At 40.3% G+C, this 17,288-nt stretch overlaps 1 protein-coding gene across 3 annotated transcripts in view; it reads right to left on the bottom strand.

The window, feature by feature from the left end:
* Nucleotides 1-3,252: 3,252 nt before the first annotated feature.
* The window catches only part of rras2 (RAS related 2), a 139,690-nt gene continuing 125,654 nt past the window's right edge, over nt 3,253-17,288 (bottom strand). For all 3 annotated transcript variants that reach the window (XM_068046314.1, XM_068046316.1, XM_068046315.1), the window contains exons 5-6: nt 6,596-6,714; nt 3,253-4,795 (exon numbers count right to left, since the gene is read on the bottom strand). In XM_068046314.1, the coding sequence (XP_067902415.1) occupies nt 4,708-4,795; nt 6,596-6,714 (207 nt within the window). In that variant the 3' untranslated portion in view covers nt 3,253-4,707. The remainder of the gene's footprint in view (nt 4,796-6,595; nt 6,715-17,288) is intronic.

The raw sequence follows: 17,288 nt of genomic DNA, 5'->3' as shown, positions 1-17,288 counted from the left end.
CAAACCCAATTGCTTTTGGTACTCTATGGTGAGTATGATCAGGTCCAGCAGCGCAATCTGCCTCAAAAGTCCAAATTTTGCATCAACCTCCATGGATTCCATTTTAGCATCATATCTATCGACTCAGGCAATTCAGCATCAATAGTTACAACAACAACCACCATTCCACACTTTAGCCAAATCTTGGGACTTTACCCAAATATGCCTGCAGGATTTCTTAAGGATTCTATGCTGTTCCTGATCACCAAAACCAAACAGAAATAAAAAAAAAAGCCTCGATATCACTGCCACACTTACCCACAATTTTCTTTTCCATCGCTTTTTTGAAATAAGAAATTGTGCTACCTTTGAAGTCTTATGCTTCTTATTCTTGCTAATTTATTCTGTATTTGCTAAAATGCTTATGCTTCAGTTTGATTTGTCTTCAGACATCACCATTAAAGGCATTATGGTTTCATTTTACCATGTACCTTCCTTTTAATCCAGGGGATAGATTATGGTTTCCTGTCACCAAGTGTGGCTTATAAAAGACCTTCCTTTATCAGCTGTACTGCAATACCATTACCCAATGAACCTTGACCAAATTCTCTCTTGCTTGCAAATGTAACTCTTGCATATCTAAATTTTCGTTAGCAGTAACTTGACAAACTTAAATCTAATGTTCTGAGCACTATTGTCCAGATGTTTCTCCATGTGAAAGCTCCGAATTGCAGATAAAAACATACATAAAAATATCTTTGCTAACAGATGCTGACCAAATTACTAACTGTAGACCAGACTGATTTTTGGATGGGGAAAAGACATGATTTCATACTTAAAACAGGTATGTTGATCTTTTTTACATGGTATGCCAGCATTAACAGCTCCTAGGTCAAGTGCAGCTCCTTCATCCTGTCGTATTTCACTGTCATTCTGCTCTCGCAGCCTTGGCTCAATGATAACCATGCTTACTGGTAAGATTAAGAGGAGGATGCATGGTAAAATGAAACCAAAATGGCTTCATAATGACATCCAAGAACAAATTAAACTAAAGCACAAGTATATCAGACACAAACTACTTTGGGAGGCCTCAGCCTCCAGTCAACAGCACCATTCTTGCCTCACAAAGCCAGAAAGTACTGGATTCAAGCCCTATTCCAGCAGCTTGAGCACCAATTTCATCTGACACTTCAGTGCAGTACTGAGACAGGCCTACACTGCTGGAGGCATTATTTAATGTGCTATTCGAAAGATAAACTCTCAGGTGCTTGTAAAAGATCCCCTTGGCAACATTGTAAAAGAAGGGCATTCAAATATTGCCCTAGCCAAACTTTATCCTTCAATCAAAACCACAAACAGAATATCCAGCCATTTATCTCATTTCTGTTTGTGGGTCTTTGCTATGTGCAAATTGGCTGCCACATTTCCATATATTATAATAACAGCACTTCATAAATACTTGAATGTCTAAAAGTACTTCACAGCCATTCAAGTATGTGAAAAGCACGATATAAATACAAATTGTTTCTTTAGAAAGTGGTCACACGAGCATTCTTTTCCTTCTCCAACTACACTGGCATAACATTAGCATTCTTGACACTAGCAATCTTATTCTTTTTTTTTTGAAGAAGCAAAAGCACTGCAAATTTGTGCCAAATCGGGCATAGTGTTTTTCTGTGCAACCAAACTGAAGAATCACAGAATCGTTGCAGTGCAGACCATTTGGCCCATTGTATCCGCACCAGCTCTCCGCAACAGCAACTCCCTCAGTTCCATTCCCACGTCTTCTCCCCGTAACCCTACACATTCTTCCTTTTCACATCACAGTCTAATTCCCTTTTGAATGCTTCAATTGAACCTGCCTCCACCGTACACTCAGGCAGTACATTCCAGACCTTAACCACTCTCTGCGTGAAAATGTTTTTCCTCATACAATGATACAATCTGCTCCGGCAGCACGTCAGGCCAGGTACAATCCGCTCCGGCAGCACGTCAGGCCGGGTACAATCTGTGTCCACTTTAATTTCTCAGCATTGAATTAATTGTTACAGCACAAAGGGAGGCCATTCAGCCCAAGGAGGAACTGTTTCCATTGGGAGGCAAGATGATTGGCAAAACCAGAGGGGAGATGAGAATTCTTTTTATGCGGCAACTTATAATCCAAAATGCACTGCCTGAAAAGATGATGAAAGATGATTCAATCATAGGTTGATGGACTGGCCTTTTCCTCCCTGTCATGTTTGTAAGTTTGCATATTTAATTTTTAAAGAGGAATTGGAAATATACTTTTAAAAAAATCAGGGCTATGGGTAAAGAGCAAGGGAGTCGGATGATTTGGATAGCTCTAATAAATAGCTGGCACATGCACAATTGGCTTCCTATTGTGTTATAAGATTCTGTGATTCCAAATCCAATTTAATTTACAGTTCCAAACAGGCAAAGGCAAGATTGATCCCATCTTGGCAATGTTAAAACTCATGGTGGTATTCAAACCTACTGAGTAATTTGTACATAAAAGCAATTTTTCCAAACGTACTTTATGTTGGAAGGCAAATCCAAAGACAGTTTTGACAATCTTCAGTCTCAAATTCTATAGTAGGTCTGTAGTGACTTAATTAGATGTAAGCAAAATTAACTAACTTCCCCATACTCAAACAAAAACAAAGTGCTGGAAATACTGAGGTCAGGCAGCATCTGTGGAGAGAAAAGCAGGAGTTAACGTTTCAGGTCTGTGACCTTTCATCAGAACTGAGTATTTTCAGCATTTTCTGTTTTTGTTTCAGATTTCCAGCATCTGCACTATTTTGCTTTTGTGTTCCCCATACTCATCCTTTTTTTCCATTCACCTGTTTGTGACGAAGTCTCCCTCCCCAACATGTCCAGGTAACCAACACAATGTGGAGTCATGTACCATTCCTGAAACATGCTGAAGTTTCAAAAACCTAGAGTTATCCCTTTGCAACAATGGTAATTGCTCTATCATCTGCATGATTAAATATACAATGCATGCAAGTTTTGCAAAAATGTCACACGGCTGATAAAAATAGCACACAGTCGACCTTTTAGGATCAGAGGTCTAGACAGAACACTGTGCACTAATGGGAGCAATTCATCTCAGAGGAAAGGAAAAAGTACCAAGGTATCTTGCAGTTGACAGCCATAGAGCCTCAAAGGCAGTGGCTACAAATAAATTTCGCGCCCAAGGTATCTATAAGCAGAAGGAAAAAGTGTTGCAGCAAAGGATGCACAGAGAAAAAATAATAGGTCTTCCACTAAATTAATCATCTTTTATTCTAGCACCAGAAGCTATACAGAGTATAGTAAGATCAAACTTCAAGGAGTTGATGAATAGTCAGTATCAGGATAGTTGTATACAACCTTTGAGTGATCCAGCTTGAAGAACAAATCTCAAACCAACTTACAAATCTGCTGAACTTGTACTCAGAGACCATTCACAGTCAAACCCAAAAAATATCAGCAGGAGTTTTTCAGATTCCACACTTTTACATAATAGATCCATCTTCTGTAATGTCTGGTTGGAGTATTCTGGAAAATTGAGCAAGTTAAAACTTTGTAGGTACACTTTACAGGCACATGACCAGATACAGCTAGGTACACCCAGCTGCTACAAGGACATTAGGAAAGGACTACCACAGTTTTGTAAATTCTGCCTATAATTTTGTCAGTTAAAAGTGAAATGTGAGAATTAAATACTCATCTTTACATATACACAAGTTATGCTGTGAAAGCATATTTGTTTACAAACATATAAAAATACTTGTTAACTAGTTTGATAAGAAAATAATGTATAAAAGTATATAGCAAAACATTTAATCATCTTCAATGGAAGGATCAATTCCATCTTTTTATATTACATGAGGAAAAATCAACTACAATTTAGTACTTTGAATCCCTTATCCCGAAATACTCTCACATCAAAGGAAGACAAATAGAAAGACTTGGAACTCCTCAACAATGATGTGAAATTGCTTTTAAAAAAAAGAAAATCTAGAATGTTCATATCCAGTGAGATCACAGGTTCTTGGCCGCATGCTTTCCTGAAAATCTCTCCGGACTGTTTAAAATAAATACAGTAGACTGACTGAATTTGGCCACTGGAACAAACTGCAGCATTACATGAAACTCAGAGACTCTTACCAATGAAGTGTTGTTTAAGGCTTATTTCTGTGTGTGTCATCCAGGGCAAAGAAATAATCAGTTCTCCCTTACTTGCTGCCCTTTACTCATTACCAATTGATAAGGTTTTTTCATGGAAATAAAGGATCCTTTTGCAGAATAGCTGACTGGCATGTAACCGTTGCACTACAAGTTAAATGGCGCTGTGGACAAGACATGTAAGCATGGATTTTAAACACCTCACAAGGCAAGAGGGCCCAAATTAACTGTGTCCACATTCCAAATTTTCTTTCATTATAATTACTAGAAATATCATTCCTGAAACAAATGGAACTGTGTCACATTCTAAGTAGCAGCCTTAGTGTTTGTTTTCTTGAAATTTAAACTTTTGCCTTGAGGAAATAGAGGTGACAAAATTCTCTCCCGCTCAAGAGCATAACACAGCCAACGTCATGTGACCAAGGCTATCTGCGACCAAACAGTAAGCATGCAGGTAAAGAGGCAATACTGATAGACACACAAAATGATTTTGAAGACAGGAATAGGGACAGATGGTTTGGCAGCTGCTGGGTGAGTAGAGGAAACAACATCTCAAAATAGGACACAGTGACAGCCACTACTATCTTTTTCATTGCGTGAAGGTTCTGGAGAAGGAGGGCATTCTTGCTCTTGAAATCTTCTGCAGGGGAGTAAGAGAAAAATAAAAGTGAATTACTCTATCTCTGCATGCAAGCATGTATATCATAGTATTGTACAACACAGAGGGTGGCCATTCAGCCCATCATGCCAGCTCTTTCAAAGAGCTATCCAATCAGTTCCAATCTCTTGCTTTCTTTTTCTCAGTCTTGCAAATTTCCTTTTTCCAAGTATATATCAAGTTCCCTTTTGAGAGTTGCTATTGAATCTGCTTCCACTTACCCCATGAGGGAGTGGAATCTAGATCACAACTCACTTCGTTAAAAAAAAATTCTCATCTTCCCTCTGGTTCTTTTTACATTTAACTGGATGATACATGGATGATAGTAGAATGAAGGGTATGTAGGTAGTTTGATCTTAGAGTAGGTTAAAGGGTCGGCACAACATCGTGGGCCGAAGGGCCTGTACTGTGCTGTACTGTTCTATGTTCTATGTTCGATATGTGTCCAGTGGTTACTGACCCTCCTGCCAACAGGAAAAATAAATCCTTATTTACTCTATCAAAATCTTCATGATTTCAAGCACATGCATTAAATCTCACCTTAGCCTACGATGCTCCAGCCCCAGCTTCTCCAGTCTCTCCACATAACTGAAATCCCTCATCTCTGGGACCATCCTACTAAATCTCCTCTGCACCCTCTCCAAGACCTTGACGTCCTTCCTGAAGTGTGGTGCCCAGAATTGACAAAATACTCCAGCTGAGCCCTAACCAGTGATTTATAAATGTTCAACATAACTTGTTTACTTTTGGACTCTACTCCTCTATTTATAAAGTCCAGGATTCCATGTGCTTTATAAGTCTTATCAACTTGCTCTACCACCTTCAAAGATGTGTATATGTGAACCCATAAGAGTCTCTGTTCGTACACAACCTTCACGATTGTACCATTTAGTTTATATTGCCTCTACCCGATCTTCCTTCCAAAGTATATCACTTCTCTGCATTAAAATTCACCTGCCACATGTCTATCCATTCGACCAATCTGTCTATGTCCTCGTAAAGTCTGCTACTATCCTCACTGCTTACTAAATGTTCAAGCTTTGTGCCATCTGTCCTGAGATCGCCCCATAATGCACCTTATCTGGCTATGCAATACTAAGATGGTGGCTCTCATTCTCGGTAGGCCAATCCTCCTCATGCCACCTGATAACTTGGGTGTGCTCTCAGAGAGGGAGTGCCCCCAGTTTAGGAACTTCTACCTTAAACAATACTTGTGCTAAAACACTTCCTACTTTTGACAAGCAATCAATGCCATTTCTTATGTCAAATATATTGATTCATTGCGTGATGAAAGGAAGTTGCTCATAAAATTTCGTCAAAGTCAGTTTGTCTATCAATGTTCATAGATTGTTTTCAGCATGTCTACTTTCTAAAAAGGGAAAGGTTGAGAAATCCAGAGAGACAAGACTTAGCTGTTAGTTTAAGCATATAAATTATTTACCCACCTCAAAGTCCAATTTGCATTTTCCCCATCCTATCCACCATTGCAATTTACCATTATTATTGATTAAAGGTCCTTCTAAAATAAAACAACTACATTTTTGCTGAAGCTGTATATTTCAACAAATCCCTTTCCAGTCAAGGAAATAACTTGGGGCGCGAAGCTTTAAAGCCAGGTAATTTTTTTTAAGCAGCTCAGCCATGATGTTCAATTTTCACAGAAATTTGTGGGAGGATTATAATTTAAGTTGATGTTTACTGTCCAGTGCAATTTTGCATGCTTCACTATTATCCCTCCAAAAGTGAGGCAGTAAACCCTCATCAGATGCTAACTATTCCCACCTTATAACTCGGACTAGTTCATGAAAAGCCTGGTCTACATTCAATCGAATTTTGGCTGAAGCCTCCATGTATGTTACTTTGAGCTGCCTTGCAAGTTGTTGCCCTTCTTCTGATGTCACCTGTAGTGGAAAAATACACAGTAAGTACCATCAATAAAAAAAATCCATTCTACAAAAATGGAGTACTTTGCACAGAAAAGAAACTATAAGGGTGGTGGGGTGGTGGGGTGGGGTGGGGGGGTGGGGGGGTTGCAGTGGTGGTAGAAGGGAGGTGGCTCCAAAAATAAAATTCTGAGGTTTGGGATCAAATCCTAGAATTATAAAAACACAGCCCAGCAAGTCATGACGAATAATACTGCTTTGCCAGTCCTTAGCCTGCAATAAGTTTTTAAAAATTCCAATTACTCAGTGTAAGTAAACAAGTTGGTCTAAAGATAAAAATGAGCAAATATACAGATTTCTTACACTTTGAGAGGAAGCTTTTACGAGGAACAATGACATGGCGTGCAATATTCAGTCTGAAAGAGAAATTATTCCATCCATCGTCGTGGAAAATCTAAATTGTTCCAAATCTGTGACCTTGACCACAAGATTGTCATTAATTTCACTCAGCCAGTAACAGCCCACTTCAACGAAAAGTAACTTTACTCCCTAAATTGAGGAATTAAATGCATTCACAATAGCTCCTCACTGATCATTCCTCACATTAAAATCTGTACAAACGAAATGACTATAACCATCTGTACATCACAATGATCAAGTTAAGCAGAATGTTCTGCATACAGCCCTCATTACTGTCTCATATAACAGTCTTCTCTGCACCTTTTCTCCCCATCTTCCAATAAGATTTGCATCATAGCACTATATAGACCTAATCAAAGTCATAAATGATATCAGCGACTGTGGTGACACAAAAACACGCTTTATGTCGAATGATGATTTTTTTAACGCACTGGCTGGAAACCCGAATTGAATTTTTTAAATAAGCAGATTAAAGATGGCTACCCCAATTTGTATCACTGTACCTTACACATTCCAAAACATTGAGATAGAGACAACATGTCTGCACAGACCCATCAAGGACAATGACCTGGGGTATCAGAGTGAACCACCTATCCCTGTTCCCATTAGCAAGGTGTCAAGGCCATTACCTGAGGTAATCAAATGATAGAGACGAACCAGTCAAACTTAATCATTTGAACAATGGGACCCGAGCTATGAGAAGGGGATTCCTAGACAGGGACTGATTAAGTTGCAAGAGGGAATACGACCATGCTTGAATCACAGGGTGACAGTCATGTAACAGGCCTACCCTTCATGTCCTTAAGTTTCTGTTTACTCTGCAGTAGGACACAAGCAGCTAGACGCTGACGAGAGAGGACCCAAGCAGAATCCCTCCTTCCTTCCTTTCCCTCTCTCGCTCCAATCCACCTTGCAAGCTTCGAACCTTGTTTGCTGACCGCGGCCACCCAGCGATGCCCCTGTTGCAGACAGAGACTCCTTGAAGGAAATCAGCTACACTGCTGTCTCCAGGAGGACAAATCAGCCGCCCACATCTTCAAATTGGAAGCCTCAGGACCGCCAAAGGAAAGTAGCACAATCACCAAAATCAGCTTGAAGCCAGCCGAGTCACCATCCTCCACAGACTGTATATACCCCTTTTATTTCTCTGAAATCTAATTTGACCAATCTATTCTTCCCTATTTATTTTACTTAGATCAGCTTAAGTATAATAAAGCTCTTTCTTTGTTAAACTCAAGAAACCCTGTCCGATGGTTCTTTTTATGATCACAGTGCATAAACAGTTGAGCACTCACTGAGTTGGCAAGTATATCGTCTTCAAAAAGAAATAAACCTGCTGTGGTCAAACAAGGAGATGGAAAAGAGGGGAGCCCTTCAACCCCTCCTCAGCTGATTGTAACAGTGGTCATAATCGAACTTTCACTAATACAGTAATCATGGGAGAATTCAATCTACATATTGACTGGATAAACCTAATTAACACTAATGCTGTGGAATTCCTGGAATGTATACAAGATGCTTTCCTGGAACAGTATGCTGAGGAGCCAACTAAAGAATGGGCTATTTTAGATCTGGTATTGTGAAATGGGAAAGGGCTCTCGGGTGAAAAGTAACCATAATATGAAAATGTAAAATTAAGTCTGAAAATGATGTAATTCAATCTGAAACTAGGGCCTCAAATCTAAACGAAGGAAACTACCAGGTTATAAGGGTCAAGTTAGCTGTGGTAGATTGGGAAACTACATTAAAAAGGCATGCCGGTAGACAGGCAATGGCTAGCATTTGAAGAATTAAATTGTGGTTTACAATAAATTAAATTCACATTCCTTTGAGGCACAAAAACCCAATAAGAAAGGTGATCCAACCATGGCTAATAAGAGAGGTTAAAGATTGCAATTAAACAAAGGAAGAGGCTTAAAAAGTTGCCAAAAAAAGTAGAGTCTGAGGATTGAGAGCATTTCAGAATTCAGCAAAGGAGGACCAAGAAACTGATAGAGAACATAGAATATGAAAGTAAACTAGTGAGAAACATAAAAACGGACTGTAAAAGCTTCTATAGGTATGTAAAAACGAAAAGATTAGCAAAGACAAATGTGTGCTCATTTCAGGCAGAGACAGGAGAAGTTATAATGGGGAATAAGGAAATGACAGAGAAACTAAACAAATACTTTGCGTCTGCTTTCATGAATATACAAAAAACCTCCCAGAAATACTAAAGAACTAAGGGACTAGCGAGAATGAGGAACTGAAATTCATTAGTAAAAAAAAGTAGTACTGGAGAAATTAATGGGACTGAAAGTTGATAAATCCCCTGGACCCGATGATCTACATCCCAGAGTGTTGAAAGAGGTGGCTATAGAGTTGGTGGATGCATTGGTGATCATCTTACAAAATTCTATAGATTCTGGAACAGTTCCTGAAGATTGGAAGGTAGCAAATGTAACTCCAATATTGAAGAAAGGAGAGAGAGAGAAAATGGAGAACTACAGACCGGTCAGTCTGACAGCAGCAGTAGAGAAAATGCTAGAAACTATTATAAAGGATGTTATAACTGGACACTTAGAAAATAATGGTAGAAATGGGCAGAGGCAACATGAATTTATGAAAGGGAAATCATGTTTGACAAACATCTGTTGGAGGTTTTTTTTTTTGAGGATGTAACTAGCAGAATAGATAAGGGGGAAATCAGTAGATGTGGTGTATTTGGATTTTCAGAAGGCTTTCGATAAGGTCCCACATCGGAGGTTACTAAGCAAAATTAGAACACGTGGGATTGGGGGTAATATACTGGCGTGGATTGAGATTTGGTTAATGGACAGAAAACAAAGAGTAGGAGTAAACGGATCATTCTCAGGTTGGCAGACTGCGACTAGTGGGGTACTCCAAGGATCAGTGCTTGGGTCAAAGCTATTCACAATCTATATTAATGATTTGGATGTGAGGACCAAATGTAGTATTTCCAAGTTTGCTAGTGACACAAAACTAGGTGGGAATGTGAGTTGTAAGGAGGTTGCAAACAGCCTTCAAGGGGATCTAGACAGGCTAAGTGAGTGGGCAAGAACATGGCAGATGGAACAAAATGCGAAAAAATGTGAAGTTATCCACTTTGGCAAGATAAACTAATTGTAGAGTATTTCCTAAATGGCGAGAGATTGGTAAGTGTTGATGTCCAAAGGGACCTGGGTGTCCTTGTTCATGAGTCACTGAAAGCTAACATGCAGTTGCAGCAAGCAACTCGGAAGGCAAATGTTGTGCTGGCCTTTATTGCAAGAGGATTTGAGTTCAGGAGTAAAGAAGTCTTGTTGCGATTGTATAGAGCCTTGGTGAGACTGCATCTGGAGTAGATTAGATTAGATTAGAGATACAGCACTGAAACAGGCCCTTCGGCCCACCGAGTCTGTGCCGAACATCAACCACCCATTTATACTAATCCTACACTAATCCCATATTCCTACCAAACATCCCCACCTATTCCTACCAAACATCCCCACCTATTCCTATATTTCCCTACCACCTACCTATACTAGTGACAATTTATAATGGCCAATTTACCTATCAACCTGCAAGTCTTTTGGCTTGTGGGAGGAAACCGGAGCACCCGGGGAAAACCCACGCAGACACAGGGAGAACTTGCAAACTCCACACAGGCAGTACCCGGAATCGAACCCGGGTCCCTGGAGCTGTGAGGCTGCGGTGCTAACCACTGCGCCACTGTGCCGCTGCGCCACTGTGTAGTGTGTACAGTTTTGGTCTCCTACCAAAGGAAGGATATACTTGCCATAGAGGAAGTGCAATGAAGGTTCACCAGACTGATTGCTGGGATGGTGGGATTGTCCTCTGAGGAGACTGAATCTGTATTCTCTTGAGTTTAGAAGAATGAAAGGTGATCTTATTGAAACATACAAAATTCTTAAGACAGCTCAACAACGTTCATACAGGAAGGATGTTTCCCCTGGCTGGGGGAGTGTAGAACCAGGGGACGCAGTCTCAGAAGAGGTAGGCCATTTAGGAGTGAGATGAGGAGGAAGTTCTTGACTCAGAAGGTGCTGAACCTTTGGAATTCTCTACCCTTGAGGGCTGTGGAGACTCAGTCATTGACTATGTTCAAAACAGAGATCAATAGACTGCTAGATATTAAAGATATCAAGGGATATGGGGATTGTACGGGAAAATGGCATTAAGATAGATGATCAGCCATGATCTAGTTGAATCGCAGAGCAGGCTCGAGGGGCCAAATGGCCTACTCCTATTTCCATGTTCCTCCTCCTCCTTGGCCTCAGCACATTCTTCGAATATCTACTATATCATCCATCTCCAATGTTTCTTCCCCATAGTAAAGAGAGACAGTTCTTGCTTGGTTCCAGTCTTAGACATGCAACAGTAGGCAGAAATAAGTCTTCTTCTGCATCCACAATGTTACCTCCAGAGTCAACAAAGGATCTATCCTGCTCCCTCTTCATCTACAGGTTGCCCCTTGGTGGCAGTATCTAAAGATATGGGGTCAGTTTCCACATCCCTGGGTCCTTCAACTGCCTCTGTGTTTTCAGGCTATCTGTCCAAAAGTCATGGATGAGCCTTAATTTCTTCCAGTTAAACACTGGGAAGACCAAAGCCATCGTCTTTGGCTCCTACCACAAACTCCGTACCTTCTCCACCCTCACCTATTACAATCTTGGGAAAAGATAGCAGAGACATAATTAACAATTCATTGGAGAGAGGTGTAGTGCTCAAAGACTGTGGCAGATAGCTAACATTGTACCTATATATAAAGGAGTGAAAACATATCCAAGGAACCACAGACAAGTTAGCTGAACATCGGTGGTAGGAAAAATAATGGAATCCCTACTAAAGGAGAGGACAGAAGAATATCTAGACACCAAAAATATAATGAATAGTCAGCATGGATTTCAAAAGGGAAAGTCTTGCTTGACCAACTTCACTGAACTTTTTTGAAGAGGTTAACAGAACAGACAAGGGTAGTGTAGTAGTGCAACTTAACAAGATTTTCAAAAAGTTTTCGATAAGGTACCACATAATAGACTAATGAATAAGGTCAGGGAGAGTGGTAGAATGGATAGCTAGTTGGCTTCAACACAGACAGCGGAGAGTAGGGATAAAGGGTGGCAGAGATGGGAAGTGGTGTTCCACAAGGATCCGTGCTGGGACCACAACTTATATTAATTTAGACTTGGGGACCAAAAACACAATTTCTAAATTTGCACAGGACACACAATTGAGCGTGGGGTGGGGCGGAGTGGGAAAATGGCCAGTCCATACGGAGGAGGACTGCGACAAATTACACGACATTAACAAACCTGAAAATGGTCATATAATTGGCGAAAGAGTTTCAATATAGATCAATGTGAGGCATTACATCTTGGCAAGAAAAATAAAGCAGGTTGCAAATTACTTAGAAAATAAGAAACTAAATTGGGTATAGGAGCAAACGGATCTGGGAGCACAAATATACAAATCACTAAAAATAGTGATGCAGGTTTGGGGGAGTGACACTAGACGAATTGCTCATTCGGAGGGCCAGCGCAGACATGATGGGCCGAATGACCTCCTTCTACCCTGTAACAATTCTGCAATTCTGTGAGGTTAACAAGGCCATATAAAGAAAAACAAGCACTAGAATATACTATTAGCAGGAAATAATTGAAAAGTAAATAAGTTATGATAAACTTGTATCAAACTTTGGTTAGACCACACCTGGAGTACTGTGTACAATTTAGGTCACCGTATTATGAGATATAGAGGCATTCGAGATGGTCCAAAAGATTTACAAGCATGATATCAGAAATGCAGGGGTATACCTATCAGGAGAGGATGAACAGGCTTGGTCTCTTTTCTTTTGAAAAGTGAAGGCTGAGGGGTGACCTAATACAGGTCTTTAAAATGATCGAAGGTTTTGATAGAGCAGACACAGATTAGAGTCATAGATTCAGAGTTATACATCACAGAAACAGGCCCGTCGTGTCTGTGCCGGCCATCAAGCACTTAACTATTCTAATCCCAATTTCCAGCACTTGGCCCGGAGCCTTGTATGCTATGACGTTTCAAGTGCTCATCTAAATACTTCTTAAATGTTGTGAGGGTTCCTGCCTCTACCACCCCTTCAGGCAGTGCGTTCCAGATTACAACCACCCTCTGGGTGGAAAAAAAATTCCCTCAAATCCCCTCTAAACCTCCTTCCCCTTACCTTAAATCTTTGCCCCCTAGTTATTGACCCCTCTGCTAAGGGAACAAGTCTCTTCCTATCTATCCTATCAATGCCCCTCATAATTTTGTGTACCTCAATCATGTCCCCCTTCAGCCTTCTCTGCTCTAAGGAAAACAACCCCAGCCTTTTCAGTCTCTCTTCATAGCTGAAATGCTCCAGCATAGGCAACATCCTGGTGAATCTCCTCTGCACCCCCTCCAGTGCAATCACATCCTTTCTATAGTGTGGTGCCCAGAACTGTACACAGTACTCCAGCTGTGGCCTAACTAGCGTTTTATACAGCTTCATCATAATCTCTCTGCTCTTATATTCTATGCCTCGGCTAATAAAGGCAAATATCCCATATGCCTTCCGAACCACCTTATCTACCTGTGCTGCTGCCTTCAGTGATCTATGGACAAGTACACCAAGCTCCCTCTGATCCTCTGTACTTCCTAGGGTCCTACCATCCATTGTATATTCCCTTGCCTTGTTAGTCCTCCCAAAATGCATCATCTCACACTGCTCAGGATTAAATTCTATTTGCCACTACTCCGCCCATCTTACCAGCCCATCTATATCGTCCTGTAATCTAAGGCTTTCCTCCTCACTACTTACCACACCACCAATTTCCATGTCACCTGCAAACTTACTTATCATACCTCCTATATTCACGTCGAAATCATTAATGTACACTACAACTGAATGTTTCCACTGTGGGGAAGAGCAAAGCTAGAGGACAGCAATACACGTGAGTCATCAAGAAATCAAATAGGCAATTCAGAAGAAACTTGTTTACCCAGAGTGGTTAGAATAGGGAACTCGCTACCACAGGGAATATTTGAGGCGAATGGTATAGATCCATTTACGGGGAGGCTAGCTAGGTATATGAGGGAGAAGGGAATAGATTATTATGCTGATAGAGTTATTGATAGGTGAGGGAAGGTGGGAGGAGACTCAAGTGGAGCATAAACACCCGCATGGACTGGTTGGGCCAAATGACCTAGTGCTGTGCTGTATATCAGAATACACAATGCTCTCTCTCCTGGGTGGCCTCCCATCCATGCTCTGCAAATTTCACCTTGTCCAAAACTGCTATCCATATCACATCCCACCCATCCACCACAACTGTCCTTGCTGACTGGCACTCACTTCCAGGACACTAAATAACTTCACGGCCTTGCCCTCCCCAACCTGCTCCAGCCTCCCCAGAACTCTCAGTTTCTCCAACTTTAGCCTCTTGCACATTCCTAGTGCTCAATCCCGCCACTGGTGATGAGGCCTTCAGCCATCTAGAACCCACCCTCTGGAATTCCTTCCCGAAACCCTTCAAGATCTTTTTTTAAAATTCACCTCTTTGACCAAGCTTTTGGCCATCCCTCTTGATACTATTTCCTTTCATTTGGATTTTTTTTTTAAAGACACCATGGGACATTTTTCTATGTTCAAGGGGCTAAATAGCTGCAAGTTGTTGTGCAGTGTTGTCCACACCCCAAGAATAAAAAAAGTGGCATCAGCACCCCTTCCTAAATTTAATCCAGGGTTGAAAGACAGCAGTGTTTCTATGACTGATCGCCAATGATCCCTACTGCAAGAGACACATGTGGGGACCGTGGTGTGGGTGGAAGACAGAATTGGGAAGTACAGAAAGAATATCGCTGCAATGTCTCCTGACGTACTCTAGATTCACAAATAATGAATGGCCACTTGCTTGGGCACTAAAAACCTACAGATACTCATGGAACTGGATCCCAGCAGTAGCACATTCAGCAAGGACGCAAGTTGAAAAAAAAAACACACAAAGCAGCAAGGAAAATGTTCTGTCCTCCCTCCAATATAGAACCTAATTTGTTCCAGTGAAGTTCCAGAGTTGCATGTTGTCTTCATGCACCTAGAAGCAGAGCTTTTAATGCTATATACTCTGACTAAATAGTGACAGTAAAAGCATAACTGTAACTGATTTGATTTTGACTTAAATATCATTCAGCCTAACAAATCGATAACATACAATACAAATTCTAAAATTTACAACCAAAGCTCTAAGCTTACCTACATTATAACATAATCCAGCAACTAACTAAACTAAGTTGTTTCCAAAACGATAAATCCTTAGATGTAGAAATAAAGATATATACATCAGCAATTCACTGCAATGCAACTTGATAAATGCTTCAGTTAGATACCCAAGAAAACAAAACACTTCTGCATCTTCTGTGCCCGCACTGTTTGTTGAGAGCGGGAACTTCTCCCACTGCTGCTCTCTCAATGGTCACGAGGTGGAGACAGAGCCAAGGCTATCCTGGCTTCAAATCTTCCTCCCTTTCCAGTGAGAGTGAAAGTGCCTCATTCTTATCAATTTTCCATTGCTCCACTTAACATCAAGTTATCCTAAATTTACAGCAATACTAATCACTTCATTCTACTGGACATGATTTACTTTTACAGGACTAATTAATAGATTTGTTCAAGTGGCATGACACCATTTATTTTTCTCAAATGATTACAGTACACATATTTGGCTTTTGAACAGTGGAAATATTCGCTCATCTCCATACTTGAGGTCAAATGTTCAGCTGAGACGACCTAGAACGCCTTTCTACCAGTCCTTCAGTAATATATAAATATGATTCAAGTCTGTTCTGCTCATCTTCTAACATACCAATCAGAGTATCACATAACAAGCACACAGGTTTGGTGGTGGGATGAAGGGCAGTAGAAAAAAGATGCTCCTGTTTTTGTACAGATCCAGATCAAAATATGCCACCTATTGACATAACAGGTGAACTTTAATCTCAGAAAAAGATAATATGGTAAAATAAACTTTTGTAAAGGTTCTTTGGCCAATTTTGAAATTAGGTGGCAGCTATGCCCATCTATAATCATGATTTTCAAACTAAAAGTTAACTAACTTTAAATACCTTATTTAAATAGTTGCAATCTAATTTCAAACACAATAGGACTTAAATTTTATTTTTATTTTATTTTATTTTTAACAAAACAAGAACAAAGCAGTTTACGCTCCTCTCTATACTGTGCATAAGTGGAAATGAACAAGGAATACAGCTAACTCTGATTGCAGCAGGCTTAGATCTAGAACCTATAAAGTACTCCTCTTCATACAGGCTGCATCTGTTGATCTAGCCAAGTTTTCCCAAAAAAACCCAATTACTTCACCCTAAATTTAGGTCAGAATCATACACAAGTGATTTTCTCTCTCATTAGGCCTTTTCCCCTGTTGCATACACTTATTTGAGTTGCGAGAGATGTCTGTCACCACTCCAATCATTATACGATGGATTCCCTTTACGACAATGCATCAATCATATAATGATCCAACATGACAGTTGTGCCCATGAGACCAAACTATATCAAAGTAGGCACACGAGTACATCCCCGAAACGTTAAATGTTTCAGTCTCCGTAGATGCTGCCAGCCTTGAATATTTCCAGCATTTTCTGCTTTTGTAAATAAATTGATTTTCTTCTATTTTTAAGACTAAAATGTTACTTGCACTTCTCAATTACGTGAAGTCATTGCCAAGACCGAGAAATTTCAAAACACAGAAAAACTATAGATTTATTTTTAAATACTGCTGTGGGCAACAGGGAGGCACCCACAGCAGAGCAACACGAGATATATGCTGGAGGCAATAAATAATCACAAATAGTACCATGGACACTTAATTATATCAACACTTCTGATCCATAAATGCATATGGCCAAGACAGAAACTGGTGCCTGTGAGGAACTTACCAGCACAGAAACTGAAAGTTCACACATTCCTTTAAAAACAGATGGCGAAAGTTCTACCACTCTAAATTTGCCTTTCATTGCTGACAGTAAGAGGTGGGAAGGATAAAACTATAATTTAGACTGAGAATATTCAACAAAACTTCACGATGTCAGTAGTGCGACACAGCAGAATTATTTTCTGCCTCTTGATAACATTACTGCATTTATAGTTTATTCAC

The sequence above is a fragment of the Heterodontus francisci genome, chromosome 14 (genome assembly GCF_036365525.1).
Source record: "Heterodontus francisci isolate sHetFra1 chromosome 14, sHetFra1.hap1, whole genome shotgun sequence".
Lineage (NCBI taxonomy): Eukaryota > Metazoa > Chordata > Chondrichthyes > Heterodontiformes > Heterodontidae > Heterodontus > Heterodontus francisci.
This window is presented reverse-complemented; position numbering and strand designations above follow the sequence as displayed.